We start from the raw sequence: 19,881 nt of genomic DNA on the forward strand, positions 1-19,881 counted from the left end.
GAAGAAAACAAGCTGTTATTAAATATGTAACTCATGAAAACAAAATGACCCTATGACATTTAATTGTAAAATAAGTAATACCAGAATACAAAGGTCATTTGAGAAACTCTCTGCTTCAACCTCTGCAGCAACCAGCCCACAAAGCCTCACTATTCAAGACCTGGCAAGCACCACAGCTCCTAACCAACTTAATTAGCTGCGTTTTAAAGCACTTGTTAGTAGCATGCATTTGCAGCAGCTTCCACTCTGTTCAGTAAGAATAAAAAGCCTCTCCTAATGACAGTGTTGATACAGGCCTGTCAACAGACCGAGACCTGTTCATTAGAGAAACACCGACACACTTTCCCATGGAAAGAAAGGCGAGGATGACAAAAGGCCTCAGCACTATCCTACTCCAAGACAACCTGGAAAGATTCAGGGTGCTACCATCTCAGAAATATGCTGTGTTTTATTTAATACATAGTTAAATTTCTCACTTGTTCTAAAGATACAAGGGACTAGTAATATGTACAAGAAATTAGAATTATCACCTCTAGGTCTCCATGTATTCTTCAGAGCACAGCAAATTATAAAAATATGTGTAAGTAAATTCCTTCCTTTCCAGTTCAGTTATTGGCTAAATTCTGACATATGAAAAAGCAACACAAGGAAATATACACTTTGAATAAAAATGGACTTGTCATTGACATTATAGACTGCAAGGATTTCAAAACGAAAGAAATATAAATTAGGTCTATACTTTAATGGTTTTTAAAATTATTATTCAATTATTTATTTTTTGGCAGCATCTTGCAGCATGTGGGATCTTAGTTCCTCAACCAGGGATGGAACCTGCACCCCTGCAGTAGAAGTTCAGAGTCGTAACCAGGGAAGTCCCAGTAAAAACTTTTTTGATTTCATTTCTGCTCAAAGCATTATGGTACCCTAGGTGCTCTGAGACCCTTGTGCTGTAAAACAACCAGACTCGTGGCCAAAATATACTTGTTGAACTGCTCAATATAAAAGAACTAGAGAAGTCTCCAGTGATATTCCTCTCCATACCCTTCCTTCAGCACTGCAAAGCAAGTTGGGGCCTCAGCTGGGATTGGTAAGAGGAGGCCAGAAGTACAGAGGCAGGTTGTATTGAGGGCTGATACATACAGTGTCTTTGGTCAGGACACTGAGCTTTGGGCCAATAGCTAGGTAGGTGAGTTGAGCCTAGGACCATTGTGTTAAACCCAGAGCTTAGGGTGAGGCTGAAGTGCCCTAGGTCAGTGACAGAAGCAGAAGAAGCAAATTCTCCTTGCAGGAAGGAATTCCCCATTTAGAACCAAAGGATGCCCAAAGATAAAAATCAAGCAGCAAGTTTAGTCAGTGATACCCTAGAACATAACAAGGTAAGCCACCACAAGTCAGAGTCCCCAACAGCAGAAGAGATCTGTATGAGAGGCTTAGAGAAAGTAAAGAATCACAAAGACAAGCAAGCAACAAGGGATTATCAGGAATAGTCCAGCAGATTTGCATGTAAATTAGCTAAAAACTTTGCAGGAGTTTCTCAAAATAAAAATGGGACTGTTTAAACAAACAAATACCACGGAGAGATTAAAAAGCAGTTTGGACGTAGCAGAAGCAAGAAACTGGACACAGAAGATAGAACCGATCTTGAAAAGGAATAATGGAGTCATTAATTAATATCAACTACGGAAGTCAGAAGACAAAGAAATACTGTCTTCAAACAGATTAGAGAAAAATATTTTCTGTTTAGTTGGCATGACCAGTGCCATGCGTTGACTTCATATTCTTGGCGACACAAGAAGACTTACAAAGGAAGTATTACAGGAAGAATTACAAAGCTACCTCTCAAGAAGGGTGAAAAAGGCAGCATCAGATAAATAACAACAAAAAGAATTCAGTGAAAGAGAAATGCCTAAAGTATAAGTTTTAGGAAGAAGAAAAATAACCAAATAAGATGAGATATAAGAATAGTGAATTAAAAAAAGTAAACATACATGCAAATTTAAAGATGATTCATCTGTATGAAATATGATGCATAAAATATGAACTTTATGATATATAATTTATACATTCTGTAGTATATAAAATACAATAATATATAGTAGTACCAGTAGTATAATTATGCCAAATTTGTAGAATTTTAAAAAACGATGGCACTTAACTGCTGATGATAATAGCATGTATGTGAAGAGGGGAAAATTGGAGTTAAGGTGTACTAAGGGCTTTGAATTATTTTGAAAAAGAGCTAAGATAGTGTTTAACTTTAGAATCTGTTAAGACAAATATCATGAGAAAATATTTAGAGTAATCACAAGAAAAGAGAAATAAGAACATACAGCAAGAATAACAATGATACAAGCAACCAAGTATAGGTTAAGAAATATCATGGAAAAAGCAGTTCAAATAGACATTTTAAAAGAAGATAAGGAGAAACAAATTCAAATATTTTAGTAATCTCTATAAATGGGCTCACTGAGCTTGTCAGTGTGAAGACTGCTGTGTGGAAGAGAGATACCAAAAATACAAGACATAGAATGGCTGAGGAAGCTTACTATGCATTTGGAAATCTACAAAAAAGTCCTTGTCCTTACTTTTTTCCTTTGCACTTTTGAAAAGACACTCACCTCTTCCTTTGATGTTTCTGAGTCAAGCTGTAGTGTGAGGTACATAATGACGTGAGGAGTGTTTAGAATATTCTGCTGGATACCGTCTACCTCTTCTCCCCACAGAAGTTTGACTAGATCGCTTGTGTTCGACTGTGCCTTTTTCTGTCTTGGTTGAGCTGTTTCCTTTTTCACAGCATATGCATTTTCGAATGTCAGTTTCACCTTTAAACAAATTAAAAGGTATTGATTTTATAACAAGGGAAAATCAGCAGTGGTTTTCACAAAGAAGACTGTACATGCACATTCACTCCAGCATGCATAAAATCACTGTAGAGTATGGGCTCCTTGAAGGCAGGAACTGTGGATTCTATGTTTATTTGTATCTCCAGCTCCTAGGACAATGGCTGGCACGTATTATTACAAACATTTATTGAGTAAGAATGTATAAATCTCTGTACCTAAGTTCATTCATTTAAACGTAGTCACTGTATTTTAGGGACTTCCCAGGTGGTGCTAGTGGTAAAAAACCTGCCAGCCAATGGAGGAGGATAAAAGACGTGGATTAGATCCCTGGGTTGGGGAAGATACCCTGGAGGAGGAAATGGCAAGCCACTCCAGTGTTCTTACCTGGAGAATCCCATGGACAGAGGAGCCTGGCGGGCTACAGTCCATGGGGTCACAAAGAGTGGGACTGAGCGACTAACACACACACATAGGATTCTAAGTATTGACAACAAATACAAGATATGCATGGGAAAATAAAAGTTAGTATGAGCTGATAGTGTAATAAAGAGTAACACTACATTACAAATGCTAACAGCACTGACTCATCTGGGGAAATTAGCAGGAAGAGATTTAGGATTAAAAGCAGGAAGAGATTCAGGATAATAAGATTCAGGATTAAAACCTCATACAACCAGAATTAGCTCTCCTTTCAAATGGTGATATTCAAATATTCTTCTCTTAGATATTCTTTGTGGTCCTTTAAAATAAAGGCTAATAAGAACAAAAACTTATCAACATAAGTTTTTGGATCTTGAACTGTGGCCCTAAGAAGATTATCTATCTTATCAAGATAGTTTTAATTTCATGGCTTGATGTCAAATAAGATTGGTAAGAGTCCAGAATGTGGCCATTTTCCAGTTGTTGAAAGGTAGCTTCCACTTCTCAATTACCTTTCCTTGAAAAAGGAGATATGTGTCTAGATGCCAGCTGGCCAAAGAGAACTTGCTTATCTCGAAGAAGCACCAGTGTGTATCTCGACTAAAAGAAGTTGTCACTAAATATAGTTAATTTTGTGTAGCAAGGACATCATCACATAGGCACAAAATAGTCCTAATGTTTAAAATCTTATCAAAATACAGATAAGTCAGGACATTCTAATCATAACAATCTATATAATTTTAAATTTAGACATTAAAGTACAATGACTTTTTAAAATGAAATTTTAAAAATAAAAAAATAAATTCATGCTTGATCAAGAATAAAGAAGTCTGGATGATATATGTATATTAAATAATCACACTGTATAATCTAAACAGATACAGTTTTTATTTGTCAATCCAACCTCAATAAACTGGGGGGAAAAGGATATCTCATCAATATTTTAAAGCAGATAAAATTGTTTATATGCAGTAAGTTGCATTTTGAGAGGAAACATTTAAAAGTTACTATCAAGACAGTGATAATCCCTATTTTTAATAACTTACTAAAAGAGGTATTATTTTTAAGGCCAACTTTAAATATATGATAAATACTAATATATCACTGTCATTTAAAAAAAATGAGTCTTAAATATTTATATATTTTCATAAAAATATTAAGCATATTATTTTTAAAAATTCATAATCCCATCAGCCTATCTATTGTTAGTATTATACTGTGAAATAAATCTACCCCAATGAACAAAACTTTCCAAAAGAAAAACTATCTAGATATCTTTCTTTTTTGGTTGGCAAAGAGTGACTATGGTTGTATTCAATTTTGCTTGTCTGTAGCTGTCTGATATTTCAGGGGCGCTGAGTTATCTTTGTCTACCTAAGGTGGTTCAGACAGTAGAGCGTCTGCCTGCAATGCGGAAGACCTGGGTTTTATCTCTGGGTTGGGAAGATCCCCTGGAGAAGGAAATGGAAATCCACTCCAGTATTCTTGCCTGGAAATTCCCATGGACAGAGGAACCTGGCAGGCTACAGTCCATGGGGTCTCAAAGGGTCAGACACGACTGAGCGACTAACACACACCTAAAGTGAATTTAGTTAAATAAACATCCTTTCTAAAGTAAGTTTCAGATTTATTTTACTAACAAGTAGAAAAGGGACATAAGGTCTAAATTCATCAATATGTGTATATTCAGAGTTAAAATGAACCAAGTCATGGCTAGACAGTAGGAAGGGAGAAGTTCCTCATGAAATTTTTCTGAGGCCAAATGTTCATGTTTCTTTACAAAACATTTAATATTCCAAATGGAAAAGATCAACCCTTACTAACAGCAATGTTTTCTATAAACTTGGTGCTGAAAAATGTGTCCTTGGTATTAGAACACTGTATCCAGAAAGGCTAGGGACTTCCCTGGTGGTCCAGTGGTTGAGACTCCATGCTTCCACTGCAAGGGGGTGTGCAGGTTCAATCCCTGGTTGGGGAATTAAGATCTGCATGCTGCATGGCCGAAAAAAACCAAAGGTAGTAGAACACTAGTATAACTGGGCAGTGGGGGAGGAGTCGGAATATTCAGTAAGCTAAACAAAAATATAAACAAGTTAGAGATCCTATATGGGAACACTCAAGAGTTATCTGAAAAATTAATATAAGGATAAGAAGGATGAGGTGAAGAAAAGCTGAAGAGACACTGTTTCAGAAATGATCTTAGAAAGTTGTGAAAAAGAATATTTGGTGTGAGGTTTTGATCCAAACAAGCAATATGTAACCAATATATGGCCTGAAACACTTATGTTCTGAGGGTGGCATCTGTTCTCGTGTGTAATGCTCAATATATATATATATATATATATATAAATATAAAAATAAGCATAAATATTGGAGAAGAAAATGGTAACCACTCCAGTATTCTTGCCTGGATAATTCAATGGAGGGCTTAGGAGTCTGGAGGGCTACAGTCCATGGGCTTGCAAAGAGTCAGACATGACTGAGCAACTGAGCATGCGGAAGCATAAATATATTGAATCCTTGAATGAGGACCTGAAGAAGCAAAAATGGCTTGGTACTTAGGCTGTTCTTTTATCTGAGAATAAGGATTTAGGAATGTCCAAAAGAAAATATATGGTAGTCTTTGGTGGTGTTCCTTGGAAATGTGAGAAATCTTTAGAATCTGGGGAAATCTCTAGTGCAGACTTTGTACCCTTAGAGAGGGTAGCTGTGAAGACTGTCCCCAGCACTGGGCTCTGGGGTGGAGCTGGTCATATGAGTGAAATGGAGGGTGAGAAATCTGACTGTAGCAAGCAGGGGCTGAGTGACAACCTCAGGAAGCAGGCGTCACAGAGGCAGGCTGGGTCTGATGGAGCGTCCCTCTGTGACAGGTGCTCAGAGAAAGAAATGCACATGTGAACAGGAGGGGCATCTTCTCCAGCTCAGATTCTCGTGGGTGGAGAGGTCAAAAGATAGGGTATGACAAAAGGAAATTAGCTGGTAGATTTATAAAAATTTACGAATTCTACTTTGGACAGCTACAACAACCTAAAATTTAAGACTGGTATGCTATGCTGGGTGAAGAATGATACACTTGAAAACAACTTTTCCGCTCACTATGACAAAAACTCAGACAATACACACACCACAGAACCATCCGTTAACATTCTTTAAGGAACTATTTTAGCCACTATTCTGATGTAAGTAAAGTTGGCTCCATAATGCAAAGATAATTACACTTTAGCAAGACATTTTGAAAAGTTTACATGCTAAGTAGCTATAAATGTCAGGAAATCTGGTTGCTTTGATAAAACCATAAAAGGGTGAGACAGATAACCAAATTAGAAGTTAAGCACTATTTTTTTAAAAGGGATGATGTATGTAAATATTAAGGATATTATATGTTTTATAGGGAAAAAACTTTTATTGAGTAACATCTAATATAAGATAGTTTATATCAACCTTCTTATAGATGAGTTTTGTCTTGAGTTTATATGAAACTTCTCATAAAAAGGGTTTTCCTCTGTTGAGTTTATGTGAAGCTTCTTAAAGGAAGGGTATTCTGTTGTTCCTCCATGAACATTAAATTGTGACAAGTTTCATCATCTCCTGTCTCCCTCAAAAGGTTTTCTTAGTTGTGCAATTTACCAAGCCTTTCTTTCCTCCTCCCTTCCCTCCACCCCTGACACCTTCAGGGGATGCTGTACCCTATTCTCAGGTCCAAGGACTGCACTCTATAACTCACCACTTCCAAAGCCTTGCTGCTTTAATTATCCTCTCCAGCCCACATCATGTAACAAGCAATGTTGCTTTGGCCTCTGCCAAACAACCAGCCAACGCTCCCTTCCCCATCAGCTGCCATGCCAAGCTCTCCACACGAAGGACGGCACAGCCAGACTACAGCCTCACTTCTGCCTCATCGTCCACATGTCTCTCTCACATCTTCGCTGCTCTCCCTGTGTCTGATCCTTTCTCCTGTGTCTGGCAGATGCTCTGAATAGTCCTTAGTCAAAAGGCTGAAGGAACTGAGTCCACTTGACTCAGCAAATTCTCTTTGATCCTCCTCTTTTGGGCAATATCACGGGACTACTCAAGAGAAAAACTGGAAGGCATCGTGGACTCCATTATCTCCTGCAGAATGTACTGTCCTCTTTACTTCCCAAATACTTTACCCCTCATCTACTTCTTCTCCTCCATATCCACAGCCAAGGCCTTTGTCCAGACCATAACCCCCTCTCTTCTGCACTATCATAAAGCTGACCACTTGGTTTCCCAATCTCCAGTCCCATCCAGAGGGATATATTCCTAAAAGCAAATCTGATCACATCAGTCATCTTCTTTAAAATACTGACATTAACTAGTTACTTTCTGGGTTCTGAGAATAAAAAAGATTTACAAATGCTTTTTAAAAAATGTGTCTGTACTTCCTAATCTTTCCACAATATATATGAGCACCACTTTCGTGTAAGAAGGAAATAATAAAAGTCAAAATACTCTACTCAAGTATCATCTCCTTTAAGAAGCCTTTTCTCCTCTCATAGGCCTAAGAAGTAATTTTCTGCAGGCTGGTCTCCCAGAAAAGGGGTTGGATTCCTCCAAAGTTCCAGAAAAACTAGCAATGGCCCAGTACTTATGCAATCAGTCCTGGTCAACTGCAATGTGTGGACCCAAATTCCCTGATGAAGCCAGGGGGCGGGGGGATGGTGTTCTACCTGCATGATTACTTGCTGGTTGAATGAATGGGTGCACAGAGACGTGGCAACAGATCAGGATCACAAAACTCAGTCATTAGAAGAGTACTGGCACCTTCGTTCTTGTCATTTTGAATTTCTGAAACATTGTTTTTAAACCTACAACTTTTTATTTAAAAAAATTTAAACCTACAGAAAGTTGCAAGAAGTGTACAGTGATCACCCATACATTCCCCTCATTCAGTTACATCAATTTTTTTAACACATTTTGCCACACTTGCTTCCTCCCTCCTTTCTCCCTTGTCTTACTCACCTCTTCTTATATCCTCACCTTCTTTCTATCTAAAAAAATAATTTTGCCTGAACTACTTGAGAACTACTTGCAGCTACTTTAATACTTCACTGCTAAGTACCTTGGTACGTATCTCCTAAGGCTACACAACCAAATGTAATTATGACATTTAGGGATATGACATACAATACTCTTCTCTAACAAAGATCATATTCAAATTTCCCCAAATGTCCCAATAAAGCTATTCCCAGTTGCATTAGAGGATCAATAAAGGAAGAGTTGCTGCATTTGGTTGTATGTTAGCTTAGTCTATCTTAATCTAAAACAATTCTCTACCTTTTCTTTCATGACATTAACATTTTTGAAGAATTGAAGGTAGCTGTTTTGCAGAATGTTAAAACCTAGCTTTAAAAGAAATGATTTGGTCTCTCTGTGCTTCACCTAGTCCAGGCTTTGCTGTTGGACTTCATGCTGATATTCTGAATCTATTTATAGCAGAACTTATTTAAAATTCAAATACAGAACTGTAGAGTTGGAAGAGGGCTCAGAGATTTATTCTCACAAATGCCCTCTGATTATAGATGAGGAAAGTGAAACCCAGAAGACCTGAAAATTGCTCAGAGCGAGGTTTAAAATAGAGATCTGCCCTCCTTTTCCTCAGTGACCTTCCTGCCACATTACATTCTCTCCCGGGGCATCTTCTGCTGGATGACGAGAAGCGTTTCAGGCTGTTTTTATACCCTGAGTATAAGCTTAACATGCTACTGTTGGTTATTTCCAAAATTAAAATAAAGTCCCCTAAGGTATTCTTTGGGCTTCCCTGGTGGCTCAGCTGGTAAAGAATCCGCCTGCAATATGAAAGACCTGGGTTCGATCCCTGGGTTGGGAAGATACCCTGGAGGAGGACATGGCAACCCATTCCAGTATTTTTGCCTGGAGAATCCCTAGAGAAGGACTGAGGAGCCTGGAGATTCCCTGGAGGAGGGAAAGGCTACCCACTCTGGTATTCTGGCCTGGAGAATTCCATGGACTATCCATGGCATCACAAAGAGTTGTACATGACCGAGCGACTTTCACTTTCACTTTTCAAGGTATTCTTTATAAATCAGCATTCCTCTTCTCTTACTGCTTGAATCACCATTTTAAATGCCATAGGTACAAACTAGGTACAACAGCTTTTTCTGAGACAAGTCCACTGCAGTTAGTTGTGGCAAGAACAAGGGGATACAGACACAAAGACGCACCCGGGCTGTGCGTGCAATCGGAGCATCATGCTGTGGAGTCAGTTTTGGCTTCCGTTCTTTGAGTTATTAATTATGTAATCTTGGACGAATCATTAATTCTCTCCTAGAGTCTTTTTCTCTCATGTGTAAAACAGGAGATTAATACAGATTGTTATAGGGGAACAAATGAAATTATCAAAGGGAATGCTATTAGCAAAGCACCAACATAATTCCTGGCACCCTACAAATTCTAGTTCCCTTCCCAATTCTCAGGTTGTATACGGGCAGAATCCCCTTGAAATTACATTAGGAAGGCAAGGCCATGCTGGAGTTCAACATACCCTCTCAACATGATCATTCTGACCCACAACAGTGTTTCTTCCATCTTTGCTGTTTCCTCATTTTGTTTTTTAATTTTTAATTCTGTTGATTTACTGACCATACTGGATATTCAAAAAAATAAGGAATGCTTCCTGAACTTGCATGTCATCCTTGTACAGGGGCCATACTAATCTTCTCTGTATCATTTCAATTTTAGTATATGTGCAGCTGAAGTGAGGACTGATGTTTCCTCATTTTGGCACAAAATGTAAGAATTGGCACTTAAAAATAATGTTGTAAAAAATATATAAATATATACACACAGCATATATATATATATATAAAAATATATATAAATGTATGTTTAAACACAGAACATTTAATGCAGTTGTAATGGCAAACTGGGCAGGCAGCAGATATACAATTCCTATTTCATGCTTAACAAGGACATGGAAATGGTGGGTGAAATTGGTCCAAAATACTTAAATCATTCTTTCTTTCTCTGCCTTTTTCTGCCAACTGCGCATCGCCAAATTTGCAAATGGTGTATATTAATTAAATGTAAGAATAGACTCCACTGGAAACAAAATTCTTTTTTTGAAGGCAGAACAGATGTGGCTGAACTCTGGCAGTACCGTCAGGACACCTGCAAGTGACACGGGCAAGAAAGAGGAGCCCTCATTCGGGGCTCACATGCAGCCAGTTTACTCGGATGACGCTGTTTCAGGCTTTAAGATACTGTGATTTTGCATTACTGACTGGTAAGTAGCTTCTGTCTGTGCACAGTGAGGTGCTCTGGTACCCTGGCCCACCCTTGTTCCTCTCCTCATCTAGCAACTAAAGGGGATATCAGCACACTCTGCTCCAGCACTGTGTCTCGTGTGTTTAGTCACTCAGTCGTGTCCGATTCTTTGTGACCCTGTGGACTGCAGCCCTCCAGGATCCTCTGTCCATGGGATTCTCCAGGCAAAACACTGGAGTGGGTTGCTATTTCCTTCTCCATGCCTGGTGACTGCCTGATTCTTTTTTTTATTTCAAACAGCATCATCTGTCTAACCACTCCTAGGCATGGCTGGCCACTGGCTATCATAGTTATTCTAGCACTTTCATTTTGCATTTCCAAAGACAGCTTAATTTACAGAGCATCTGTGTGCGTGTGTGTATATTCAAAGTATGTGTGTGCACGCATGTGTGTGTATTTTGAGAAGGAAGTGAATACAACAAAATTTTACTTCTTAGAAAACAAGAAACTTTGTCATGGGTCCTGTTACCTCAGAGTCTCAATCAGATGCAGGTATGATTCTGATTTATCAGGCATTTTGTTCTTCATTCCCATCAATCTAAAAACTGCTTCCTTCTTTTACTGCCTGATGGAGCCTCTAACCTTTCTAAAGCATATCATCCTCCCTACCCCTTGAAAGAGAGAAAGCCAATTCCCCATGCTAACAAGAGTAGAACATTCTTGAATAGGAGGTATGGCATTTAAAAAATACATCTAATGACCTAAAAATGTCATTTATAATACAAAATGTCAACGCTTAGAATATCAAAATAACATATTATGGAAAAAATTTATTTTTACCTTACAAGGAATGAAAAATAATTCATTATGTGGCTAAACAAAAGCTCAGGAGTAAGGCTAAACTAGATAAGATAAAAATCAAGAAAAGAGCATAGTGTTTAAGCAAAACAAAACCACATTTTTTAAAGCTTTATGGAATTTATTATTTTAATAAGTCAGAATAGAAAATTCCATGACTGTTTAAAATGACTTCTCCAGAAACTGGATTTTCATCAATATGTATGGTACTTACAATGGCAAGTTGGTTATTATGTATGTTTTTAGTATTGTTCTTACAGATATTTATCTTTCCTTTTAGAACTATCTCGAAAAGCTAAAAATGTTGAGAGCTAAAAATTTTAAAGTATTCTAGTGCATAACTCACCCATTATACATGACTTTTTTCAGAATTTTATAAAAAGAAAATAGCACAAGACACATCTATTTCATCACAAAACACAGAAAAAGAATGTCCACCTGCATAGGTCCAGGAATGCAAGACAGAACTCTCTCTATGTTCTCAGAGGTCACCTCTACGTCATTCACAGCAACGAGGACATCACCTGAAAACACGACCACAATAAAAGACAGTTGTGTGAGTATCCAAAACTGAAAAAGATCTGGAGTTGGAACATTAAAAAGTATCTAATCTGACCTTCCAAGTGCAGTACAAAATGTGGTGCAGACATTCAGGGACTCGCTCAAGATTATAAAATTCTTTAGCGGCAGAGCTAATCTGCCACCCCACTCTTAAACTATAATGCAACACAACACTGCACCATAACTAAATATAAGCTGTGAATGTTTAAAGAGATGAATATTCTTATTTTTTTCTACAATTGGAAGAATTATATCAACCCAAGGGACAAATGGAAAATTTGTAGCATTAAGCAAGTATTACACTTAACAAAATTGAATCTAAACACTTAGACCCACAGTAAAAAAATTCAGCTGAAATTTTAATTAAATCCATGTGGTACATCATAACTTAAAATGCTGGGTATTCACTGTTATTACTGATCTTTGTCTACACACAGCATTTTGTTTCAAAAGCCCCCAACCACAATAAAATCTCCAGCATGTTTCAGTTAAAATATCCTTTTCCATGGCTTTCCTTTAAATGTGCATATTATCAAATCAAGTGGTTTTAATAAAATAAAAGATCAGTGTTAAAATGGAAATTTACTCTCAAAACATGAAGGTTAACATCTAAACACCAGTGAACTGCAGTAACAGAAATACACATAACAAGGTTATTTTTTCTCATCATTCTTATTTGATAGGACATACATTAAATAATTACAACCATTCATTAATTCATCCAACAAACACTTATTGTATGCAAGGCCCTGTTCTAGGTACTGCAGATAGAGAATGAACAAAACAGACAAAACTCTCTATACATATGGAGCTTAATATTCTTTGGAGAAGACAAAATAAATAGGCATATAGATAAAATAGTGTTGTTAGACAACTCTCTATTGGCCTCTCCTGCTTTTCTGTATCTTACAAGCCAAGGAACTGAAAGTCTTTGTTCTCAGTCATCTTTTCAATATTGTACAGTGAACAGTTTTGGATGAAATAGTGTCTCCAGAGCAAAAGTACAGACTAATAAGGATAATTTCTCCCTCAGTGTCTTGTTATTAATAACCGTTCTTTATAAAAGATTTGGGTTTCCTAAACTCAAAGTTCCTTTCCTTTAAAGCAACTGTTGTGTAGGTGTCCCCTGGTCCTCTTCATGATGACCTTTGAGAATGAGGGCTGGGGAACAGGTGAGACTGTCATTACTTCACCCACTGCTGTTCCTCCCCCTCCTCTCTCTGCCTTCGTTCCTTGGTTTCCTTGATATGCTGCCATATGGGAAAGGGGCAAAGTGCAGAGTGAGCAGGAGTTGCTTAGGCCAGCCCTGTGAGAGCCTGCAATGACCTACACTAGGGTTAGATGCTCAAGAAATGCCATTCAGTTGAGAACGGCGTTGGGTTTGGCCCCCAAGTCTGACATGATGGTTCACTATTATAGCATTTGAGCAACCTCGTAACTTTTCTTAAAAGTTAAGAAATTTTAAGATGTATAGAAATATCGAATCACTATGCTATATAATAGGAACCAACACAGTGTTGTAGGTCATTCACACTTACAAAACAAATAAACAAACAAACTCATAGAAAAAGAAAATGGATTTGTGGTTACCAGAGGCAGGGAAGCCAGGAAGGGGAAAATTGGATGAAGTTGGTCAAAAGGTACAAATTTTCAGTTATAAGATAAATAAGTATTAGGAGTGTAATGTACAACATGATAAGTATAATTAATGCTCTGGTATGTTACATAACAAGGGTGTTTAGAAAGTAAATCCTAAGAGTTTTCATCACACACAAAAATTCTTTTTCTATTTCTTTAACTTTGTACCTATATGAAATGATGCATACTGACTAAACATTACCACTTATTACGGTAATCATTTTATGATGTAAGTCAATTTATTATGCTGTACACCTTAAACTTCTACAGTGCTTTATGTCAATTGTATCTCAATCATACTGGAAGAAAAGAAAGAACTTGCAAACTAAACTTCCAACTTTAGTTCAACTTGGAAAAATAAAAAAGCAACATACTCCCCTGATTATTTTTAAACAAGAGATTAAATAAGTGTACTATATAACATTACTTATGGCTATAGTGATTTTTAACAGGAAGAAAGGAAGGGAAGGAGAAAGGGAGAAGAGGAGAGAAAGAAAGAAAATAATGAAAGAAAAAGAGGGAGAAGGAAGGAAGGGAGGGAGCGAGGGGAAGATGAAGGAAGATGAACACAATACAGGAGTACCGATGTAAAAGAAAACCACTTTTGGATGATACCAACCATGAGTTCTACTGTCTGTAGATTATTGTGTCCTCAGGACAAGTGAAACGATTTAAAATTTGTTCCTTTAAACTAAAACCACCTGATAATGTCACAAATGACTCCTTTTCTTTTCCCCCTCCAAACCCTAATGAATACAGTTCAGTAGTTGAGTGTTGTAGGAAGTGTTGTCTGAAAGCACCATGTCAGGCAAACCTCTAAAAATAGGAGACAAGAATCATCACAAAAGACATGAAAATTAATCCTAGAACAACTGTAGCAGGTTCACAATATTTTAAAAATGTTTAGTAGAAAACTTTCTCTTTCTATAAAGAGTTATATCTCCTTTTCATTTCCCAGATATTTGTTTTCCTTGTGTTTTTCTGAGCACCTCCTGTGAGGTGACTCAGAGATGGCAGGCTTCCTAGACATCACATCACTGCAATAGGCAGCTTGTGCCCCAGCAAAGTTCTTTCTCAACAAGTGCATGAGAGTCATTAGTATGCACGGTCCCATCTCAAAGGCTGAAAGGAAATGAAATGCATGAATTGGTTTGAACTGTTAAATAAGCAGTAGTCTGAGGATTATTGATGGGTAGAAATAAGAGGAAAAATCTATCAAGTTTATCAACAGATACTTTCAAGAATCAAATAAAACCTAAAGAGACGTTAGTTTATCATAATACTTAAGTCAATTCCTCAATGTAAAGTTTATTATTTCAGAACACCCATCAATTTCTCAACATCTACTTATATCAAATGACAAATGTGTACTGAAGCATACTAACTACATTAGGCATCAGGGGCTATGGAAATATATATGCAAAAGTTAGTTTACAGTTCCACTAACATTATATGCAAAATGGATACACAATTTAAGAAATTACTTTTGAACAAAATTATTACACATAAATGTATGAAAAAGAAAGGACACACACCAAAATGCTGTCTTTGGGTGACTGGACTTTTTCTTTGCTTTGTTTTATTACATTTTCTAAATGGTCTACAATAAGCATATATTATTACTACTGCAAAGAAAAAAAATTAATACTCATATCTTATAAAAAATAAAATAAAAAACACACACTGTGGTAGGCAGAATAGTCCTCCAAAAATATCTACATCCTAATTTCTAAAATCTGTGAATATGTTACTTTACATAGCTAAAGAGACTTTTCAGATGTAATTAAGAAACATGAGATTGGGAGATTAATCAAGTGAGTCCCATGTAATCAGGGGATCTTTAAAGGAATGAGGCAGGAAAGTCAGTCAGAGAAAGACTTCAAGATGCTATACTGCCAGCTTTGAAGATGCAGTTAGGGACCAGAAGGCTAGGAATGCTTGCCAAGGAAAGGAGTTCTCCCTTGGAGACTCCAGACTGAATGCAGCCCTTGTGGACACATGCATTGATTGTAATGTAGGAAGACACATTTTAGACTTCTGATTTCCAAAACTGTAAGATGATAATTTTGTGCTGTTTTGAACCACCTGGTCTGGTAATTTGTCACAGTAGCAACAGGAAATTAATATACCCACTCAACAATATAAAGTAACCTTGCTGCTGCTGCTGCTAAGTCGCTTCAGTCATGTCTGACTCTGTGCGACGCCATAGACAGCAGCCCACCAGGCTCCCCCGTCCCTGGGATTCTCCAGGCAAGAACGCTGGAGTGGGCTGCCATTTCCTTCTCCAATGCATGAAAGTGAAAAGTGAAAGTGAAGTCGCTCAGTTGTGTCCGACTCTTAGCGACCCCATGGACTGCAGCCCACCAGGCTCCTCTGCCCATGGGATTTTCCAGGCAAGAGTACTGGAGTGGGGTGCCATTGCCTTCTCCGAAAGTAACCTTGACTAAGCACCAAATGAGAGTCAGAGACCAAGAATGCTACTAAAGAACAGAGGGATATACAAGGTACATTTGGAGGTCACTGGGGAAAGAATAAATCAGTCCTGTTAGAAGTGAGTATTTAATGTACAGGAGGACTGGAAAATACATATGAGACAGGGGTGTGGGATCAGATTGTGAATTTAAATTGTTCATTTAAATTAAGCTGAATGTGACTTAAAGGGGAAAGCATCTGATTTTTTAAGCAGTTACATACTGCCATTTTATTCATTAAAGTTAATGCATTTACGGACAAAATCTTTTTGAGAGAATAAAAATTACTATATTTTTTAACCTCAATATCAATCCCTCAACTATAATACTTAAGCACTAAACTAGAGAAAATCAAGGTCCCTCCCAACCTACCCTTCTAGAGTTCCGTGAATAATGCTAGCACATATATTGTAACTACTAATATTATACAGAAGATTACGTAACAATAACTTATTTATTAAGTAATATTAAGTAATAATAACTACTAATATTATAAAGTGAAGTGAAGTCGCTCAGTTGTGCCCAACTCTTTGCGACCCCATGGATTGTAGCCCACCAGACTCCTCGGTCCATGGGATTTTCCAGGCATGAATACTGCAATGGGTTGCCGTTTCCTTCTCCAGGGGATCTTCCTGACCCAGGGATCACACCCGGGTCTCCCGCATTGTAGGCAGACGCTTTACCGTCTGAACTACCAGGGAAGCCCATGTAAAATTTAATATGATGCTAAAATATCATATTCTCAGAAGATGATAAATAAGACACTATTGTAAGGCTTTAATTTCTCATTAAAATAGAAAATAATACTACAGAAATGTTGGGAAAAACCACTGATGACTGTAAGTTATTTATGGCACTATTTGTCGTTGTTCAGTCATTCAGTCGTGTCCAACTCTTTGCAACCCCATGGACTGTAGCCCACCAAACTCCTCTGTCCATGGGATTCTCCAGGCAAGAGTACTTGAGTGGGTGGCCATTCCTTTCTCCAAGGGATCTTCCCAACCCAGGGATCAAACCTAGGTCTCCTGCATTGGCAGATGGATTCTTTACCAGCTGAGCTACCTATAGCCATGATTAATTTTGAAAATTATTTTTAGTCTTTACCTTTGTTCACACAAAGGAGTCATTAGGAATTATTTTTTTCCTTTTAAATCTCTCAAGTAATAAGAATTTTTATGCTGGTTACATAGTTTTCAGAATTATAACTTTAATAGTCAAATAACAAATAATTTATAATTATTAAATTATAATTTAAATAACCATACTGTTGGCCTGACATTTTCATGGTTTTTATTTTTTATTCTAACTAAAAAATGCTTCAGCAAATGTTTTCATGCACATAGTTTTTCCTCTTTTTACATCAGGGGTCAGCAGACTTTTTCTGGAAAGGCTCAGATCAGTAAATACATTAGGCTCTGCAGGCCATATGGTCTTTGTTGCAACTCTTCAACTTTGACACTGTAGCTTTAAAGTAGCAATAAACAAATGAATGTAGCTCTGTTCCAATAAAATTTTATTTATGAACACTGATGTGTGCATTTCATAAAGTTTTCATATGTCATAAAATATCACTCTTTTGATTTGTTTTCTAACCACTGAAAAAGGTTAAAACCATTCTCAGTTTGCAGACTGCACAAAAATGGGTGGTGAGTTCATTGGAAAGACAGAATTTTAAGAGAATTTAGGCTGGTGGGCCTGACTTGATTCGCTGGTGATGGCTTGCAGGTGTGTCTTAGATGACTTCTTTAGAACAAATGTTTCAAATTGGATTAGCTGGATTAAACAGTACATTGTGGTAGCTTATTTCCCAATTACATTTTTGAAAGGGTTAAATCATTTCTTTTTTGTTTCAAAGAGAAATCTTTTGGCATTTTCTGTGATTCATGGGGTCGCAAAGAGTCGGACACGACTGAGCGACTGAACTGAACTGACTCAACCACCCGCTCAAGTGAGCAACATGTTTAAGCGAAAGAGCTCTGTGAACAGAATTCATAACCCATGGATTCTAGCTTTATTACTGACTGGCTGGCTATCTGCTCTTGGATAAGGAACATGACACCTCTGGTGCTCACCCACGAGGGAAGTAACTGCACCAGACTCGCTATACAGTGGCCTAAAATCTCTTAAAACTCTGTCTTTCCAATGAACTCACTGCTTCAGTGTCTTTACTAGTGGATCAAGTACCATGGGTTAAAATATGGAGGATAAATTACGTGAGAGAAGAGAGACAAGTAAGTAGAGTTATTTTCATTAAGCATATAGAAATGGGGACTTCCCCGGCAGTCCAGGGGTTGGGACTCTGTGCTTCCACTGCAGGGGACCTGGGTTTGATCCCTGGTCGGGGAACTAGGATCCCACAAGCCACATGGCACAGTCAAAAATAAATGAATAAATAAAAGTAATTTTACTTGGGGATTGTAAATATAGGAAAACAAAGAATATCAAAATGTTACAACTATAATGGGAGAAGACAAAAATGTATACCAAATAACAGTCTACCAAAGATTAGAGAGTAAAATCACACATTCAGTTCAGTTTAGTCGCTCAGTCGTGTCTGACTCTTTGTGACCCCATGAATTGCAGCATGCCAGGCCACCTTGTCCATCACCAACTCCCAGGGTTCACTCAAACTCATGTCCATCGAGTCGGTGATGCCACCCAGCCATCTCATCCTCTGTCGTCCCCTTCTCCTCCTGCCCCCAATCCCTCCCAGCATCAGAGTCTTTTCCAATGAGTCAACTCTTCGCATGAGGTGGCCAAAGTACTGGAGTTTCACCTTTAGCATCAGTCCTTCCGATGAACACCCAGGACTGATCTCCTTTAGAATGGACTAGTTGGATCTCCTTGCAGTCCAAGGGACTCTCAAGAGTCTTCTCCAATACCACAGTTCAAAAGCATCAATTCTTCGGCACTCAGCTTTCTTCACAGTCCAACTCTCACATCCATACATGACATGTTCATAAAACCCAAAGCTATCTTTTCAAAAGAGAGCTTCAGATATTTTAATTGCAAACCCCCAAAATGTCTATTAACAGTGGAATGGAAAAATAAATAGTATGTATTCACACAATGGATTACTACATAGTGACAACATCCACATGTCTCACAGACTATAAACTAAAGACAACAGAAACAAGAGAATACACACCACATGCTTCCATGTACATGAAGTTCAAGAAGAGGCGAAATCAACTGTTGCTAGAAAACTTCTGACTTTTAGATGACTATCTTTGGTGGGTGTACCAATAAGCAGGATGCACCCTGGGGCATCTGGGTACCCACCTGGGTTGTAGTTACAAAGGTATATAGATATGTTAAAATTCACTGAGTATTCATTTAAGATTTGGGCATGTTATGGAGTAACACCTCAATTTAAATGATTTTTAAAAGTAAATCCAAAAGCACTTCCAAAATTTTTTTAAAATTTAAAAGCGAAACAGCACAAGTATTATATAAAACAAATCTATTTAGTGACCACAGGGGAGCATATCAGAAGCTGATACAAAAAGAACTTAAAATAAAAACTTTGTTTATTCTACATCAGAGACAGTGTTCAGGGTATGCAGAGTCTACAATACTAATGTGTGCTTTCTCTAACCCTATCCTTCCCAATCCTTAAAAGAACACCTAAAAAAAAAAAAGAACACCTAATTTTAAATGACTTGAATAATAATCTTGAAGAAAAAAAATAAAACACAGATGATAGCCAGTTTCTAGGATGTAGATAAAAGGAGAACTTCTACTTGCTCTTGACCGAGATGGGGACTAGCTACAGGTAAGGAGCTATCAGCTATCAAACTTTAATAGAAATATAAAAAATAAACATGCAAGCCCTTGGCAGC

At 37.6% G+C, this 19,881-nt stretch overlaps 1 protein-coding gene and 1 non-coding gene across 2 annotated transcripts in view; both read right to left on the reverse strand.

The window, feature by feature from the left end:
* Positions 1-19,881, reverse strand: part of INTU (inturned planar cell polarity protein) — a 78,499-nt gene that overhangs the window by 40,684 nt on the left and 17,934 nt on the right. Inside the window, exons 3-4 of the mRNA XM_069557459.1 lie at positions 11,808-11,893; positions 2,619-2,822 (exon numbers count right to left, since the gene is read on the reverse strand). Coding sequence (XP_069413560.1) covers positions 2,619-2,822; positions 11,808-11,893 — 290 coding nt within the window. The remainder of the gene's footprint in view (positions 1-2,618; positions 2,823-11,807; positions 11,894-19,881) is intronic.
* LOC138423005 (U6 spliceosomal RNA) lies at positions 9,904-10,010 on the reverse strand. Its single transcript, XR_011250111.1, has one exon. It is a non-coding gene; the product is annotated as a U6 spliceosomal RNA (small nuclear RNA).

The sequence above is a fragment of the Ovis canadensis genome, chromosome 17 (assembly GCF_042477335.2).
Source record: "Ovis canadensis isolate MfBH-ARS-UI-01 breed Bighorn chromosome 17, ARS-UI_OviCan_v2, whole genome shotgun sequence".
Taxonomy (NCBI): domain Eukaryota; kingdom Metazoa; phylum Chordata; class Mammalia; order Artiodactyla; family Bovidae; genus Ovis; species Ovis canadensis.